Source organism: Halichoeres trimaculatus, unplaced genomic scaffold (genome assembly GCF_033239565.1).
Source record: "Halichoeres trimaculatus isolate MK-OKI-2021-1 unplaced genomic scaffold, fHalTri1.1 fHalTri1_scaffold_11, whole genome shotgun sequence".
Lineage (NCBI taxonomy): Eukaryota > Metazoa > Chordata > Actinopteri > Labriformes > Labridae > Halichoeres > Halichoeres trimaculatus.
The window spans coordinates 17898301-17916896 of NW_027437189.1; the positions used below are offsets into that span (position 1 = coordinate 17898301).

The following is an 18596-nucleotide window of genomic DNA, read 5'->3' on the forward strand; positions in this document are numbered from 1 at the left end:
TTAGCGCCCATGCTAACTGCGGTCGTGGACACAGTATCTCACAGTATCGCCCCCCTGCTCGGGAAGAGGAACGGCTGCACCGCGCACGTCTCGGTACCAGAGTTTCAGTGACGAGAGCGGCCGCACTGTTTTAATGTCACAGCGCATTCAGAGTCAGTGCAGGCACACAGTACAATCACCTGTTACCATACCAACGAGCTGACGCTGCTTATTATTTCATATTCTCCTCTCCTGGGGCCTCAATTATTGCAGCGAAGTCCTCTTAAGTTTCACTTATGACGAAAAGGCAAAACGTGCATACCACCGAAACATATACACTCTTTTCAGATCTATCAGACTCTGCATACACACGGCTGCACGCTATTCTCCGTGATAAACCACACTGCGCCGAGAAAAGCATGAATGTGGTGAGCGCGCCCCCTTTCCCTCCTTCAGCGTGCCCGAACTTTACCATATATGGTCAATGCAAATCAGTACGTGCATATTAAGTAGCCATGTGCGTTTTTGTAGTGACGTCAGCGTAAGACGGTAAACACAACATAAGGAGAGAGCATGGAAGAAGATGAATTTCTCTCCAAGCCAGATACACAGCAATATCAGGAAATATCAGTCAGAAAATGATCTTGCATTGATTTAGGCTACATTTTGTGATGAAGTGGGCCTCAGCAGATTTAGAAATCTTTATTTATTTAGACTATTTTCTGCAGTCAATGTAGCTTGTTTTTATCTACACTCACAGATTGAAGCAGAATTTGCTCGCCTTACATCAGTTGACCTGAAGGGCTGCCTCTTTGCCGGGCTGGACCAGCATATGACAAGGTTCCTGGAGCTGTACAGAGCAAAGAGTGGCATTGAAGGCCTAACCAGGCTGTTGAGATCTCTCGATGATAATGTAAGTGTAAAGGAATTATTTTTTACATCAATGCCTTTCACACTTGTTAGGATCTTCCACACTGTATTTGTGAAACTTTTTTCTTGGGCACTGTTTTAGGAAGCGGATTTAGTGAAAACTGAGTTACTTGACTCAGCATTACAGGAAACTCAGGGTTTTTTGTTTCAGAAAGCTGGTTCAGCTCAGCTCTGAGTCAGTCACCATGGCAGCATACTATGTGAACCTAATCTGGTTTGGAGCAGGTTATTATCCAGATTGAGATCACAAAGTATAAAAGTTCTGCCTCATGACCGATAAGTTCTCTTGGCAAATGAATCACCGATTTAGTGAGACAGTCTGATCAGCTGACAGGGCTGTCAGTCCTTCAATGAAAGCGAGAGAGAATATGCATCTGTCTCTTTTATGCTCATTAAAAAAGTCAGGAGCCTGTCTTAATTTTATTGAAGATTATTTACTTTTTTTTTTTTTTTTTTTTGGACGCAGTGCATGCATTTTATTCACAACCTAACTCTCTGCATTGCAAGTACACCACAGAATTGCATGTGAGCAACACATCAGTTTAGGAATAAAATGTGATTAGAGCCATCCCATGGAGCAGTGGTTTTATTTAATGTCAATGCTGCTGTCAGATATGACTATGTCTGTGATAGGTCAGATGCTGCCAACTTCGCCTGTTTGATGTGAATGCGCTAATGTCCAGACTGGGAAACCCAGGATCAATTTCAGAGTTGATAAGCCCTGTTGTGTGACTGTTTGGTGTGATCACGACTGCTTGGTTAAGTGAAGCTGGGTAACTGAAAGATACCCTGGGTTTGTTAAACCTGCTTCGTAGTGCAGGCCCCAGATCTCAAAAAATGAAGAAAACACTTACAAGCATGGTGGATCATTGAAGTCTTTTAGTATTAAATTTGATTTTAAAAATGTGAGGCCACAACATGTCTTAATGTCTTATTTTTACTTGAGAGGTCTTAAACGCTGTTTACAATCGTATAGAAATGCCAGTTATTGAGTACTGTTTTTTTTTTTCTAAACAGAGCTTGAACCACCATAAGAGGACAGTTCTCCTGCTGGGCCTTCCACACTTCTTCAAGGAGAAATCCTCCGGATTTTTCAAGACTGTCAAGGTAAGCATGTTTTATGTCTTTATTGTAGTGGTAAAGAATAATTTGAGGTAAAATTGCTTGTTGGACCTACATAGTGGTGCCTACAAAATACATGCTATAAGCATGTGCTTTCTGTAGGTGTTGGACGAAAATATGAACTCCGATGTTGAATTAATTCTCTTCACGACACAGATTTTTCTGCTCTCGGCTCACGCAACTAATTCTTTCCCCTTTTTGAAAAAAAAAAATATTCTCAAGGCAGTGTAGAGCACGGTTGCTACAGTGACTCAGTCCCTTAGCTGCATGTCAAACCCCCTCTCACTTTCACTCTGCATCCTTGTCTCTCTCATGCTGTCCCTTTAAAATTAATATATAAAGCTCAGGGGAAAAAAACAAACAAAAAAAGTTCAACAATGTCTCCTGAGCTGGTGGCAATGAGAAATTTAAATGAATTTTCCTTCTCTGTGGCAAACATTGCACACCATTCCTTTACAAAAAAATTCTGAAAAGATCTGTCCAGCTTAGATCATCAAAATCAAGTTTATTCACCGAGTTTGGAAAATTTTGTTCTGTGGCCCATTTAGTAGGGTGATGATTGTTATCAACATTTCTGAAATGGTAACCTTGTTTCTGTTTTTTTTTGTTGATGTCAACATACATACATTGCTAACAGAACAATTTTGGATGGTAATATATTTCTGCCTTCTTCAAAATCTTGTGTAGGCCACAGATGGTGAGGACACGTTCAGAAAGGGTATGAAAGTTGGTGTTGTGATGGTGAAGGATGGAGGAGACATCGTTGACACAGTAGTGGTTCTCAAGGAAGCAGTGATCCTGTCCGATCTGAAGGACATCCCACGTGCCATGGCTTTGCTGATGGGTCTTCTTTACTCTCTCAAGACTATCCAAAAGAACTAAGGTACACGTTTGAAGTCATTCAAAAGGTCCTGATGAACATTGGTGGAGGACAGTGTTCAGTTGACAGTTTTTAACAAGACCCTAATCCTTAGTTGTTCTGACCTTACACTGTTTGTTTACATTGTTCTTTATTTACAATTGTCAAGCAGTTCAGTAGTCCCATATAGAGGCTCAACTGTTACACTTACTCACAGTCCTTTTCTTCCTCAGATTTTGCCCCTCTGAGTAAATGCCCTGTTCTCCAGCTGTGTATTCCGCATCTGTTGACTGTGAATTGTGACTTCACACTTTAGTGTTTGAAATGTATAATTCACATCCATTTACTGCTGTTGTTATTCATTATGTTTGTGAACTGCCGATGTCGTAGGCAGAGGGGGGCAGGGGGTTGGACTGACGTACACACACGCAGACTTGATTAAAAGTGTGATTGTTGTTCAAAATGCCTTGGGTTGGCAATGCCATGCAATACAGCAATAAATGTTGAACTTGTTGCTTGTGAATTGCTGTTTGTCATATTTCTCTTTGAAACAAACTTGATATAGGCATTTGTTACAGTCTGTTGCATTTATTGTACTAAGAAAATGTTAGTACAACAGGAAACATTAGTTATGTTGAAATGGAAATTTAAGTTCAAAGAAATATTGAATTATATTAAATAGATTAATTAATTTAATTTAAATAACGTGACATTTTTAATTAAGCTAAAATGGATTTGCATATTAAAATAACAACCATAAAAAGTTCAGTCAATGACTCCAAGTCAACTTAACTGAAATTAAAGGGTTTACTCAACTTAATATCTTAATTAAGCTGGAATACATTTACAGGTTCAGACAACTATCATAAGTAGTTCAACCAACTAACAAATCCAATTCAGTTTAACTGAAACAAGAGTTTAAACAACTGACCATTTTAAGTGAACTGAGAGATTTGCAGGTTCAAACAACTACCTGAAGGAGTTAAGTCAATTATGAAATCTAAATCAATGAAACTAATGCAGATTTTTACACAACAAGGAATGTTTAATGAAGATGACAAATAATTCTTTTTCATTTAACTTAGATTTTTAAGGCAGCCCTTTCACTCATAATTTTAAGTTGAAACAACATGTTACATTTTACAGTGTAGCTGAATCCCCTCACGCAAAAAAAAAGTTTACATGCTTGTATCGGTTAATCCATGTTTTTAAAGTAGTGGAATGTTTATCTCAGCACCAGACTATATGCAAGTTGAACTAGTCATTTATTAAATTTGTTCCATTCTTTATGTGTGTGTGTGTGTGTGTTTGATTATGTACCGTATCTCAAGTCTCAGAAGATTTACGCAAATTTTAAAACCTCAAATTGGCTATTGCTCTCTGCTAAACTTGCTAGACAACCTCCCAAAATGAGATGATTTAACACACTTTTCTGAACCCCTTTGTAGTCATTATCCAAAATAAGGCAAAGGAACCAAAACTCTGGTACCTAAAACTTACAGTGTTTTACAAATCAAGTTAAATGATGCCAACAATGACTGGTTGGTTGCTTTTTTAAACTAAACTGACTAGTGACATCTTGTGGTTTAAAAAGGTACTCCATGAAAAACAAATGGTGATGCATGATTTTTTTTCCTGGTTATGATAAGAGGAGAAAGAGCTTTGTAGTATGTCAGTTGAACTTTAGAGTCCAACATGTACAATAATAGAGGACATTTAAATGAAGCACAGAGCAGACAGAGGTAAGTAACTGGACAGATGGGGGACCACACCTCTGCATCACTGAAACAGAAGTGTCACAGAGGCAGTTCTCTGAAGCAGGCAATGTCCTTATGTTTGAGCAAAAGGGTGGCAGATATTTAATATAATGCTTTCTTTCAATTTTTCTTAAACTTGGCAGTAAGAAAGATTTCAGCATCAGCTGTGCAGCAGTAGTAAAAGAGGTATCAAAACGTCTGTGTAAAAGTTTTCATGAAGCAAGAGGCTGCTGAGTTACTGCTTAATGTTTGTGTTTGAGCTCATAGAAAAGCTTGAATGTCAATTCAAAAAGTAAAACACTGCAAAATATTTTTATAATGTCTTATAGAGAAAAGTAAATTCTGTTTGATATCAATTCAAAGAAGATAAATATTATGTTACTGGATGCTCCATAATCAGTCTGGTTGAATGTTTATAAAACAGAAAAACAAACTGCAAAAAAGAGCAACAGAACAATTGTTATAAATATCATCTTTAGGGGAGCAAAAAGTAATACCTGATGATTCATGATTAACCTGTCTGACACTGTCACATCAACCAGAGTAAGTTGATCAAAACAATTTATGAATGAGAAATTAGCCCAAAACTATTTACTGCGTATGTTTTGCCCACTTTCTGTCATCCATAACACTTTGCCTCCATACCTCTGCGAACTCCTCCACATCAACCCACCCAGTCGCTCTCAGGTCCGCTTCTTCCATCGACCTTACTTCATAGACCAACATGGGATCCAGAGGCTTTAGATGCACCATCCTTCTCCTCTGGAACTCCCTCACATCAGGCATGACATTGATTCTCTCCCACCATTCAAATCCCATCTCAAAACATCTGTTTAGACTTGCAAACATATTGATTGATTAATTTGTTGATTTTATTGTTGCACTGTTCTTTGTTTTTATTTCTGTACTGCACGGTGAATATTTAGTGTTTAGAAAGGCACCTATAAATAAAATGTATCATCATTTATTAGTAGTATTACATTCATTTCCGTTCATGTATATAACCCCACATCTGATTGGATGGACTCAATACAGCGTGTACCCTGAGAAACAAACTTCTTTTAAACAATTATATTGTGCATGATTCAAAAACCATTTCATAAAATTTCAAATTACTCAACTTCTTCTACAAATTCAGAGAATGATTCACATGAAAAAACATTTAAAAAGAATTTGCTTACAGCTCTCAACTACAGATTATGGCTCAGGTTATTGGCACATTACAATTTAACACTAAATTAGCAAAAGATCAAACACATTCCCTTATTCAGTCATTCTCATTCCTTCACTCATACACACACTTGTACACGCACAATTAAAATCCCTGGGCAATATAAGCTTAATAATCAGTCTGATTGCACTCATAGATTTGGACCTGGTCCTGCTTTGGTCAACCCTGTGAAAGACTGATTTTCTACAGTAAAACTATTTACAAAGCCTGTTTTTCAGCTGCTTAGTTTTTGCCACTGTCCCCGCAATACACCACCCTGCTCTCCAGCCGTGAACGCTCAGCTTCAAACACCAGCAAATGACTCAGCAGTGTCTCCTGGGGACCTGAACGAATCATGGATGGATCATTGCTCTGCACACAAACAGATGAAAGGCTTATCAAATGTTGACAGTGTTTTCAAACTGCATATATTTAGTTTAGGGTTGGTGGAAACATGAAAAGGAAGTCTATCTTTATCTGTCCTAATCCTTATTTTATCTCTAGTTTCTCAAACAAATACTGATCAACTCTCAATATCAGATGAAAATTAGATTATACTGAAGTAAGTGGCAAAAGCATAAAATTCTCAAGTTTCTTTGTATTGCAAATATTGTTTACAAGCACTCACCGCCACAGCTGAAATAAAAGTATCCACAAGGTGGTAGTCAGCACCACCATGTCCACTCATGCCAAAGTTGCGGGGAGCATTGTTTTGTGCCGTGTGCTTAGTGGATCTCTGGGTCAGAAAGTCAAACACACTTATCTCATGGCCATTATATGACAGCTCCCCCTGTGGAGACATATTTCAGCATAACAGTAAGCCGTCATCTAGAAACAGAGTCAATGGTAAGTTTACATTTCACTTTTTAACACAGGAGCATGAAACTGTGCACAGGGCCTGGGGGGTTTATCGTCTTCAGGGCTTCATTTGAGCTGTACATGCCTATGTTGCCATGTCATCAAATCAAAAACAGAGTCTGAGACGATCTGCGCAACAGGAATCTCTGTGAAAGTACAGGAACTGGGTCTAAAGTTACATTTGTAGTTTTGGATATGTTGTTAAATGCCAAGGGGCTGTGAATGGAAACACGTTTTAAGCTGATTCTGGTATAATGCTTCAAATAGTAGCAGTAGTAGCAGTATTCTCAATGTTCTACATGGTCCCCTTCCAAACAAAATGAATGATAAGAATCCAGATGGTTTGTTCTTTGGAGCAGAACCAAAACTGGCGTGTAAGCATTCTGGTTTCCTGTTTACACTTAAAGATGTATTTGGACTGGTTTTACATTTACTGAGATTAGGGATACACCGATCCAACTAGTCTGGTCTCAATATCGAGACTTGGGCTTTGGGTATTGCCTGATACTAGTGTTAATAACTTGCATGCCCTACTGTGGGATAAGATTGGTAATGTTTTGGGTAAAAGACAAAAATAAAGGGTATATAAGGTATTACTTAAGTTGATATTCATTTAAACTATAAGTGTTGAAATGTTTAACAGCAGTTTGGTTAAAACAATTAGAGTCAAGTTCAGACCAATCCTTTCCCACTGACACCTGATCCAGCTTTGAGGGGCGATACCTGATACAAGGATCGAAACGGTGCATCCCTTACTAAGATTTGTATAGAATTTATCAACTATGTTAAATGAAATAGAAATGGCATCACTTTCCTCCTCAGAAATCCCTATGAAGAGTTATTATTCCCAATCATTTTTTAGTTCCTTTAATACCAGGATATATGTCTGTAAAGAATTGTTGAGGACTGATCCCTTTATGCCATTGAGATGGCAAGAAACACTTTGGCTAATGTTCACAGTATACACACCCTGGTTAAATGCCTAAATGAGACAAACCTATAAAAATGTGCTGATGGCATGCCATGGGATCGCTGTAATTGCTGAAGACACAAGGCTTCCCTGAGCAGAGACAGCCAGTAATGTAACAATACTTCAGTCTTTTCAGATGGAGTAAACTAGGTCTGTTAAAACTCTGCCAGCCCTCAAAACATTACCCTGAGTAGTCATGCACTGTAATAAGAAATGTGCTCAAGGCCATTTTTAACTGTTTGAATGTGTTTTTTGTAAAACAATATTTATCTGAAACAAAAATATTAACTTTTTTTGTTACAGAAAGTAAACATAACAAAACATTACATTAACCCTCTGATGAAAATAAACTAGCTTTATCATATATGAAGTGATGCACAAGGCAAGTAAAAAAGCAGATTTTTATATTTATATCATTGTATTTTTTCATAACAGTAAAGTCAATATTTAAAGACTTGTACAGTATAGCTAATGTAGGCTGCAGTAATAAAATATCTGCTAAAAAAAGAGACAAGAGGAGAGACTGCCTCTTAGAGCTGCTTTGAGTAATGCTTTAATTTTACCGATTTCACTGTCTTGGGATCGGGTGTTGACTTAATAAAAACGGCAGTGGCTGTCAAGTCAAAGGTACAAAAATTAATAAGTTAGGCCTAACTAATGTCAGTGGATCATGCAAAGTTTATACCACGATGACTCTAGAGAGAAACCATTAACCTTCCATTTCGTAAATTGTTTTTTACATGTCCGATTTTTTTTTCTGGAACCTTAGAGTAGAAGTCCTTGTGCCTGGTTTTAGGGCAAGGCCAAATAATTTGTATAAGCTGTGGGAGTTTAACAATACATAGACAGTCTTATGTGCCTTTTTTTTTTTTACAAAAGAAAAACAAAGACCAAGTGACTGATACGCTGAACATAAAAGACACATTTTGTGGCAGATTTTGACTTTTTAAGGCTTTGGTTTTCAGCTTTTGGTCAGCTGGTGAGCAGCCTGAGCTTAAATACAGTTTTCAATCAACTACCAACTCCCTTCTTTGTCTATTGCTCTTGTTTCTTCTTTTCGCATTTTCAGCTCTACTTAAAAACAGGAAGTGTATCAGGATACTGTGAAGAAAGTTTTTTTAGGTTAAAAAATTGGTACGGTGTTCACACACTTTTATCTAAATTGTGTTTATTGAAGTGCTGTACCAGTGTTTTGACCCTCTGTTTGATTACCTTACTGCCATAGATGACTGTTTTTCGCTGGCATATTTCCTCAGTGAATGCTACCATTGAAAAAGCTGCTGTTAAGCCTCCTTCAAACTCCATGTTAACAACCTGAAAAATCCAAACAAAAACCAATCACTCGACAGCAAGGAAATGATCAATAACAGTGAAGTTTCAAATAACTTCATTTGAATCTAGTAAAAATCTTTTCAAATGACTGGAAGTCATTGGTTGTAAAATATAAAAGTGCTCTACCCAGAAACAAACCGATGCTGACCTTTTTGTGTCTTTTGAGATCAGAACAGCTTCTTATATTTGATCATTTTTTTGACTTCTGATAGTTAGGTTTTCCTTTCTTAGTTCAGGATATGAGGAACAGTTAAAAAAAAATACACCCTGCTACTTTGATTTGGTCTCATCTTTGATGCCACTATGTGTAGTGGATGGCTCAGTGGTTGAATGGTTTGACTCTTGACTGTTTCATCGCTACATACTGCCGTTAGTACCAATGAGCAATTGGGCACTTTACACAGCTGCCTCAGCTATCGGAACAATCAGTGTGAAACTCTGTGCAAATGTTAAGTTATATGACGTAGTTTAAAAGTGCTTTAAGTGGTCAGTAGATGAGAAAAGACCTATCTATTGTTCCTACAATCCATTTAGCATGCTTACTGATGAAAACATGATTTTCCTGTTGCTCAGTGTCATCAGGAGAGGAAAAGTATATTTAGTATTGTGTTATAAAGTAAAAGTTTTCTCACCTGGTTACTGCACACATCATTATCACAACTGTAGACACAGCGGCCATACGGTCCAGTCTTCAGCGCCTCAGTTACCGTCTCGATGTCTGGTAATGAGCTTTGGCATATGACTGATACAGGCCAGCCTGTGTGACCCTAAAACATGTAAAAGAACACATGCAGCATGTATGGAGTTATTCATACCAAGAGAATTTCATATCAATGGAGTAGAAAAATAAAAATGAAAATAATAAAATTGCTGAAAATCTACCTGAAATGTGTGTGTACCTGTTTCACTCGATCCAAGTAGATTTTACATGCTGAGTATGGACAGTCTTTCTCAACTGGACAATCCACACAGCGATCTGCTGCACCCACTGGCTGAACAAAAACAACAAAATACGTCAGACTTGTATTCATTTTGGGTAAAAAGGTTTCTATTTCCAATAGTGGAGAGAAGCATCATGGATTACATCCTAATTTCACTGCAAAACAACAAAGAAACTGAAGTTTGGTCATGTTTTGGACTGCTATAGTTAACATTTATGGATCTACAATCAGGCAAAATATACAAAAAAGTATGAACGCAAAAAAAAAAATGTTATGTCATTTCTGCAGTGTATACAGGTTTTTTTTCCATATACCTTTTTTTCTTTTTGGAAGTGGCTAACAGATCCAAAGGATGACACTTTCACACACCTGTCAAGAACAAAACAGCTGTAGTGATTAGTCTGAGGAAAACATATTCACCTCCAGCCAGTTAATGATTAATATAAGTGTAGACTGCATGTGTTGCTGGGGTTGATCATTGACTGTTTTTGTTTACCTACGTCCTCCTGCCCAGTGATGTATCAGGTCAATGTCATGGCAGGACTTGGCCAAAAGAGCGAAGGAACTCTCTGCCTCATTCCTCCAGTTCCCCCGAACAAAAGAGTGAGCAAAGTGATAAAAACCCACCTGGAACAAGATTTTGGCAAAATGATCTGCAATGGTCAGTCCTTGATTAGAAAAATTGAAGAGCAAGAATACTTTCACCCATAATTTGTTTTTGTTTAATCTCTCACCGGCTCAAGGTGCTGAATATGTATGATGTCACCTATGGCTCCACTATCGATCAGCTCCTATTAAAAGTTAGTTTCATTTTTATTCTAAATAATTGATAGGAAAAACAGACAAAAACGTATTTGTATTGGTATGTTTTTCAACTTCTTGCTCAAAACGACAAAGAGTTTCGTTTTTATGTATGAAAATCAACCAAAACATGCCAACCTCACCTTAATCAAATGGATTAATGGATCATAGCGAAGAACATGGGCCACTGTAAGCATCACACCACTCTGGGTACAAGCCTTCACAATGGCTTTGCAGTCCTCAACAGTCGTCTAGAGTCAAATCAAAACACTGGGTAGTTTTTCAGTTTAGTCACTGTCAATTATTAAGTAGCATGTGTTTCCACGATCTGCCTTGTGTTAAAAAGTTATGTCAAAATAAGTTTATTGTAAGTGAAATAATCTTAAAAAAGCAAACTGTTTTTATTTCTTTCCAAGCTCTTTAACCAGCAATATCACTACAAATTAACATCGATGTGAAAGTTTAAAGCTGTGTAAACACACTCACTGCCATTGGTTTCTCCAGAAGCACATGATAGCCTTTGTTAGCAAAAGCCACAGCAGGTTCCTTGAGGACACAGAGATTTTTAGGAACTTAGCTTTGCGCAAACATTTGTATACTAAGTGATAAACTATATGTTGTATGTCTACCTTATGAAGGCGATCAGGAGTACAAATAAACACAGCATCTGCAAACTTCTCTCTTTCTGCCATACTCTTCCAGTCTAAGGGGTTAGAGAACAAATCTTTCAGTCGTTCAGTAAGAGGCAGAAAATCACAGGAATTGAAGTTTTTACCTGCTATAATGCTCACCATCAAACACATTTTCATTCAGGATGTTGTGCTGCTGTTGAAGCTTCGTGCGGGCAAATTTCCTAGGATCAGCTACTCCAACAACCTGAAGGGTTGAAGTTAAGTAAAAGGTGGTGAGGACGGAGCAGTACAAGTGTGGTGACATTTTAGATGAATGGACAGTGACAATAATACAAAACCCATGAATACACTCCCAAACACTCCCTAATTTATAAAAGTCCATTTCCCATATGATCTGAAAGGTTGATGGCTTCAGTCGGGCCAACTTAATACTAATGTTACTGCATTTTACACCCATAATTGTTATATAAAATGTATTTGTATGATCTGCAAGTGATGCAGTATTAATTTTACCCGACATGTTAATTGCTTTAAATGGTCGCATCTTTGATCAATTTCCAGAATTTTTACTTTTCTGATTGTTCAGCCACAGAAAATGAAGACTTTCTGTAAATGTGCTCTTTGTTGTCAGAAAGAGATCCAGAAACTTTAACTGACCTCCATGCGCTCTGGGTGGATAGAGGCGAAACGGGAGTAACTGTCCCCTCGATTGCCAGCTCCAACCACCACCACTCGGACGGTCGAAGACATTCTGGTATCCTGTGAACTTTGTGACATAAGTAAGAAAAAACACACCTTACACGCGTCCTGGTAATTATATGAGCCAGAGGAAACCAAAGGACTATTGTCTTCTGTGTGATCTTGGTTAGGCTAAAGTAGATATATAGTTCCCAAGATACGTAGTAGATTTTCCAAAATTTGAATCTCTGAATTGACTATGGACAACTCTTTCATTTGTTTTGTGAATAATCAACCCCAGACGTGGTTGCCCATTAACATTTGCTAAAGAAATCACTGTTTCCGATCGAGAAATGCGTATTTCGTGGTGGTGTATTGCATGGTTGTATGGTTCAGTACCTGTGTTGCCCTTTCCAGAGGTCAGGTCCTATGGTGTAAAAAGAAATGAATACCAGACTGTCCGGTATACCGTGGTAAATAAATAAAAACCAACCGGAATGGAGTTGGTAGTGACTTGGCGCCTCCCACAGTGTACACGTGAGGTGTTGCATTCACTGCAACTCGTCAAACTCGCTCTCGATTGAGCCACGGTGGCAGGAATTACGTTTTATTCAGCCTAAAGCAAATACCAAACATTATTATTATTATTTCAAGGACTATTTACTTTTCAAATGACTGCAATTCATCTCCCAAGCCCGTAGAATAGCTGCGTTCCAGTCACTGATCATCAATCACTGATACAAAACTGTCTTTGGGATCACTCCCAGCAGTCTTCTCACATTCATTACAGTAAAATAAAGTGACTTCTAGTTCGTATCATACCACTCTTATTTTATTGGTATATATTATAATGTGAAGATAATATTATCAGACCTCTATTTGAGTCTTAAATGTGCACTTAACCCAACATGCAAGCTCTGAGTCTTCGGCAATCTTCGGGTATACTCGTCTTGTCCGAACACCATTTGCAAGCAAGATAGCAAGGGTCACATGATTCGGTTAGCTCCTGCGTAAGCTCGACTGTGTAGCTTCTTTCACATGTAAGCTAGCACCCGAAATTACGACAAGTATCTCATGAGTAACAAATAAATAGGTTAACTTCACTGAACTCTACGTCGTAAATTATTCATATTTGCGCTGCATTGCACGGAATCGCGCTTCTTTGTTGGTTTTAAACATTTCTCTGTTTTCGTTAGCTAAGGTTAGCGCGTTAGCTCACAGTCAACCATCATGAACATTGACAACGTTAATCAGAGTGTCACAACCGGAACATCATCTACCACGTCTTCTACAGCAAGTAATTGCATTGCAAATGATAATGCAACAACAAACGTCAGCAGCATTCCTTCGGTCACGAGTAGTGGTAACGTTATGTCACTTTTGTGTTATTGTCCTTTCTGTCCTGCAGATCACTAAGTACGTGCTATTAAAGCTAGTATTTTCTCATATATGTCGTTGCCTGATGTAGTATGCGTACATTTATTACTACATTTGGAAATTTTTCTTTTATGATTTAACATGTTTATAGGTTTACATGAGATAGTGTGCAACAATTGATTGCTTATGGGGGCTCAAATAAAAACTTCTTTAGCTTACGTGGTCATGCATGCACTGTCACATGAGTAAGGGTAAAATATGATAATGTTTTAATAGAGCTTATAACCATGAATTTTATGAGATGAACCAAAATGAAATTACCCCCACCTTTTGTGTTTACAGTTTCGGCCTCATCAGCCATGGTTACACCATCAGCTGATAGCTCTGTCTCTAACGGCGTCTATGTTCCTGGTGGCATCACCAATGGAGATGTAAAGCCTGCTGTCTCCACCACTCCTTTGGCAGATTTCCTCATGCAGCTGGAGGAGTACACTCCCACAGTGAGTTCAGCTCTGGAAGTCACCAAACTACAATCTTCAGATAGCTTAAATAGCAATAACAGTATAGTTTGTGATCATACATTGCTACGTTCTGTTAGTCTCGGAAGTACCTTGCAGTGGTGTCTACTCTGCCAGTTAAATGAACTGCTCAACATCACGAGTTAAGGTGAATTAAGTTGTGAAAAATGCAACAATTCAATATAGGTAAAGCACATCTTTTTGGCGTACCTGAAATAGCAAAGCATAAAAAACAGCCCTGCTGATCAATTTCCCTCTAGATCAAACATGAAAAGAAATCTTAAGAAAAAAAAAAATTGACATAAAAAAAAATCAAATGTGTTTTTAGTTGCTACTGTTTCTGCAAGTACTTAGAAGAAGCTGTTAAAAGGCACTTAGCACTGTTGATGTAGTTTCCCATTGAATGGCAGAACTACAGTTATTGTTCTTTCAAACAGTGACTGAGAAAGTGGTCTTCCTGAAGTATAACTGCTGATGTCGATGGTTTATTTTTTATGTATTTATTTATTTCAGATTCCTGATGCTGTCACTGGGTACTACCTGAACCGTGCTGGTTTTGAGGCTTCTGATCCAAGAATGTAAGTTATACCAAGACTTTGAAATTTAACACAAGTACAGTGACAGGAGACAGGTGTCAGAGGATTTGCAAAAGCAAGAACACAAATGCAAACGCCACAACACAAATACAAACACCGCCACACAATGGAAGTACAGTCACAACAGAAGGGAAGAGGTCAGATAATCGGACAAAGAAAAGTTGTGAAAGTAAGTAAAGTAAGTAAATGATTGTTTTCTTTTTTTAACTTCAGCTGTGAGAAATAAAGCTATAATGGTATATTTTATGCCATGACTGAATCACAAAGCTAAATATAAGATGGCATTACCGGTAAATATAAAAATATAAGCACCATGAAGGATATAGCAAAGTGAGACCCTTACAAAGCTTTATTCATCATAGCTGAAGTTAAAAAAGAAAACAATCATTTACTTACTTTCACAACCTTTCTGTGTCTGTTGGGATAACTGACTTCTTTTAACTTACCTTGAGGCTGTACATCAGTTGTGTTGTGACTTTTGCATTTGTGTTGTGACTTTTGCATTTGTGTAGTTCAGTTTGCATTCATGGTGTGGCTTTTGTAGATTGTCTGACACCTACTAGCCACCGTACATAAGTGATGTGGTGTGGAAGATTCAATCACAGCCGGACAGATGTAATCACAGCTGACGACATCTAGACAAATCATATTTCTTCAATGAACTTATGACTGAATCTTTCTTTGTATGCGAGTAAAAGCAGACCCTCAGCCTCTTTCATCAGACTTCAAGAGACTAGAAGGGTAACAGAAAAACAGTGATGCTGACTTGCAGTCAAGCAGCAACTTTCAGTCTAAAATTATGAAGCCATTGTGGAAGTGCTAAAAACTGCAGTTTATTAAGTTTCTGCTTAAGACTGGCTACAGCACTCCTAAAATCACATGTATACCCATTTTAGAATACAGACTCACTCTACCATACCTCATACACGTTCAGTAAAAAGTTTGACAACACTCCACTTTTTCTTGTTTTTGTTGAAAGTTATGCCTAATTGTGCTCATTGTACTTTGATATACTGAAATGAAAATAGAGAACAAATTAAAAATTATATCAACCAAAATTTATTTTAAACTTTTGATTCATTAAAGTGTGTGAGTGAATCTATTTAATAAATAGATGTTTTTAAAGTTATCAAACATACTGAAGCTGTAAGTAGAGAGGCCTAAAAGTCACTTCGACTCCATCTCTTAACCACATCTCAACTAGGATGAGGTACAGCTGAGTACACTCTCTAATATGCACTTATAGACAACAGGCCTGAAAAGTCCACTTTGAACTCTACACGGGAGTGTTTTTCATCAGTTGTTTATCCTGACAACTAGCCAAGTCAGACTTTTGCCTAAAGGACTTTAATTTTATGATGATAAACTGTATGATCTGAACTATGAAAAGTGATGGTTTCCAAGCTGAAACACATTACAGGATTCTTCAAACCTTCACACATTTAGAGACCACACACTTGATGATAAAAAAGGAAGATCACACAAGATCTTTCTTTTCTGACCTTATAGTGTGTAGTGTGCACTCTGGAGAACAACACCCACTAGCTGATTCTTTAGCAGAGTATCAGCTTCTGCTTAGTGCTGCAAATCCTATGTAGTAAAACAAGACTTCATTGTAAAAAAACCCATGACGGATGAACCAGGGGAAACAATGACGGGTTTTTTGCCCCATTAAAACACACAAAAAAAGAAAAAGGATTATGGAAAAGGTTGTGGAGAATGGTGGCTATGTGGGCTGTATGCATTATAGTGCGAGTTGGTGGTGAGTAAAGTTAAGTGTTATAGATAGATTTTCTTGCTTCCCCTTCGATCAGTGAGCTGAGTCAGCTACAGCCTTGATTGGCTTTGCTCGGGTACACGTGACATTAAACACCATGCCTGTTCAGCTCCTCTTGGAGCATCCCACTCACTACAGGATTTCTGTTCATTATCTATGATCTCTCAATCAGGCCTTCCTAGTAGCTATAACCAGACAAAATCCCTCCCAACACACCCCACACCACAGGAAAATCGCATACAATGTAGTTTGCAAACATCAGACAATCTGGCCTTTGCTGGCTTTGATCGTAAAGTGGAGATCAGAAAAAAATCAGCCAGATTATCCTGCAGTGTGAACCAGCCTTAAACTGAATTATTGTCAGTGCAATGTCAAAATGTGATCCTTTCTCTGTCTCTAGAATCCGTCTGATCTCCCTTGCTTCTCAGAAGTTTATCTCAGACATTGCCAATGATGCACTGCAGTACTGTAAAATGAAGGGTACTGCCTCAGGAAGCTCCAGGAGTAAAACAAAGGTCAGTGTATGTCTGTATTTATTCACAGTGCTCTAAATAGAATTCAGTCATAAAACACCTGAGTAATGGAAGGTGTTTGGATTGGTCAGATCATGGGTAGTTGTTAATTGTCTCTAACTTCAGTAACCTGTTCCTGATCATTTCTAATTTGTACTTTTGCGTTTTCCCTTTATGCAGGATAAGAAGTACACTCTGACAATGGAAGACCTGGCCCCTGCTCTCACAGAATATGGTGTCAATGTCAAGAAACCATATTACTTTACATAAAACTGCATTTCTCTCATTTTAGTTTTGCTTTTGCAAGTTTTATCATACTGCTGACCCATAAGTCTGTTGACTTTTTTGTTGCTAAACATTTTTTTTAATCATAATGCTTTGAGACAGCTTTGACACATCTTTGTAGTGAATCTGCCATTTTTTGTTGAGCCACAATGTGTTAAATTGTAAATTTAAGTTTAATTGTGAAAAATAAACACATACCAAACACATTTATGTCTGTGAGCTATGGTACCTGATAAGGTATTAACTGATAAAAATCAATCAATCTTTATTTATGTAGTGCCAAATCATAAACTAAATGTCAATACAATTTTATTCTATTAGCAAAAACTCAACATCAAGAAAAGAGCCTTATCTCATCTTAACCAACCATGAGTACAGCACTTTGCAGCATTTAGCAGGTTACAGTGAAAAGGATAAACTTCCTTTTAACCAGCAGAACCAGACTCATGTTAAACAAACATTTAGCTCAGCTGTGTTGGGGTTAGAGAGAGAGGAGAGAGGTAGGGAGATGTTGAGAGAGACAGAGAGAGGGATGTAACCAGTGAGAGAAAAAAGAGCAAGAGAAAGAGTATGTAGTTCCGCATTGTAGTGATGATGATGATGATGGCTAGACTGTTAATAGGCGTAGCAGCTGGTGTCTGACAGGTCCACAGAAGCATGCTGTCGACAGCATCAATCCAGAGGAACCTACAAAACAAACCCAGTGACTTCCAGAAAGATCCATAGTTTATCATTTAAATGGGACATTAGGATTAGAAGTTTAAGCGTATAGCAGCATGAGATTAAGTTCAGACTGGAGTTTTAGGTCATCTCTTATAAGAAGATATGGTGTCTGCCCTCCAGACCTCAACCAGTAGATGATGCCAATGAGGAGGAGCCTGACAACTCAAGGCTCAATCTCCCGTACAGCTTTTAGAGACCATGTGCAATGAGCAGGCCTGCATGCTAAGAACACAGTGATCGAGATGGATAATATGGCATGATATGCTCTTCAACCATTTGAAGCCTGACCCGTTTAAAAAAAAAAAAGAAAGAAAGAAAAGAAAACAGAAAAATCTCTTTTTGTTGAAACCATGTTTATTAATATTCTAACATATTCCACAAACATATTGCTACATTATTTTGCTTATATATCTTTTTTTTAAAATCATATTTGATAAAATGGGCGGTTTTGGCCAAAAAAAAATTGTAACGTTTTTTGGCTTTTATGGCTTCATTTTTAATTACTTGCTCAACACTGTACCTCTGTGGTGAATAATGTGGGGAAGAGCTATCCACTATCTGAATAAACATTATTCTTCTTCTGTTGTACAACCTTTTTGGTTTATGAGAGAAATTGTAACAGGCCACTTTAATTTGAGTTAACCTCAGGTATTTGCTGAAGCATTGAGAAGGAGTTTTGAATTGACAGTTGAAATATTATGAAGTGTGCTTGTTTTCTATGCGGTAACAAGAGTAAGAC

At 37.8% G+C, this 18596-nt stretch overlaps 2 protein-coding genes across 4 annotated transcripts; one reads left to right on the plus strand and one right to left on the minus strand.

Moving 5' to 3' along the window:
• Positions 1–5502: 5502 nt before the first annotated feature.
• Positions 5503–12897, minus strand: LOC141799431 (putative oxidoreductase YteT). 2 transcript variants are annotated; one of them, XM_074681675.1, is made up of 14 exons: positions 12469–12897; positions 12049–12157; positions 11551–11635; positions 11389–11462; positions 11246–11305; positions 10903–11010; positions 10693–10749; positions 10455–10585; positions 10273–10327; positions 9917–10009; positions 9650–9784; positions 8898–8999; positions 6486–6647; positions 5503–6229 (listed from the first exon to the last, which is right to left on the minus strand). In XM_074681675.1, the coding sequence occupies exons 1-14, from the start codon at positions 12618–12620 to the stop codon at positions 6101–6103; spliced, it is 1452 nt and encodes a 483-aa protein (XP_074537776.1). In that variant the 5' UTR covers positions 12621–12897; the 3' UTR covers positions 5503–6100. The 2 variants fall into 2 exon arrangements, with proteins under 2 accessions (XP_074537776.1, XP_074537777.1); XM_074681676.1 differs by having other exon boundaries at positions 12049–12150; positions 12469–12555.
• A 139-nt stretch (positions 12898–13036) lies between these two features.
• Positions 13037–17351, plus strand: taf10 (TAF10 RNA polymerase II, TATA box binding protein (TBP)-associated factor). 2 transcript variants are annotated; one of them, XM_074680514.1, is made up of 5 exons: positions 13037–13366; positions 13789–13946; positions 14478–14542; positions 16738–16852; positions 17030–17351. In XM_074680514.1, the coding sequence occupies exons 1-5, from the start codon at positions 13300–13302 to the stop codon at positions 17117–17119; spliced, it is 495 nt and encodes a 164-aa protein (XP_074536615.1). In that variant the 5' UTR covers positions 13037–13299; the 3' UTR covers positions 17120–17351. The 2 variants fall into 2 exon arrangements, with proteins under 2 accessions (XP_074536615.1, XP_074536613.1); XM_074680512.1 differs by having other exon boundaries at positions 13042–13432; positions 17030–17349.
• The last annotated feature ends 1245 nt before the right edge of the window (positions 17352–18596 follow it).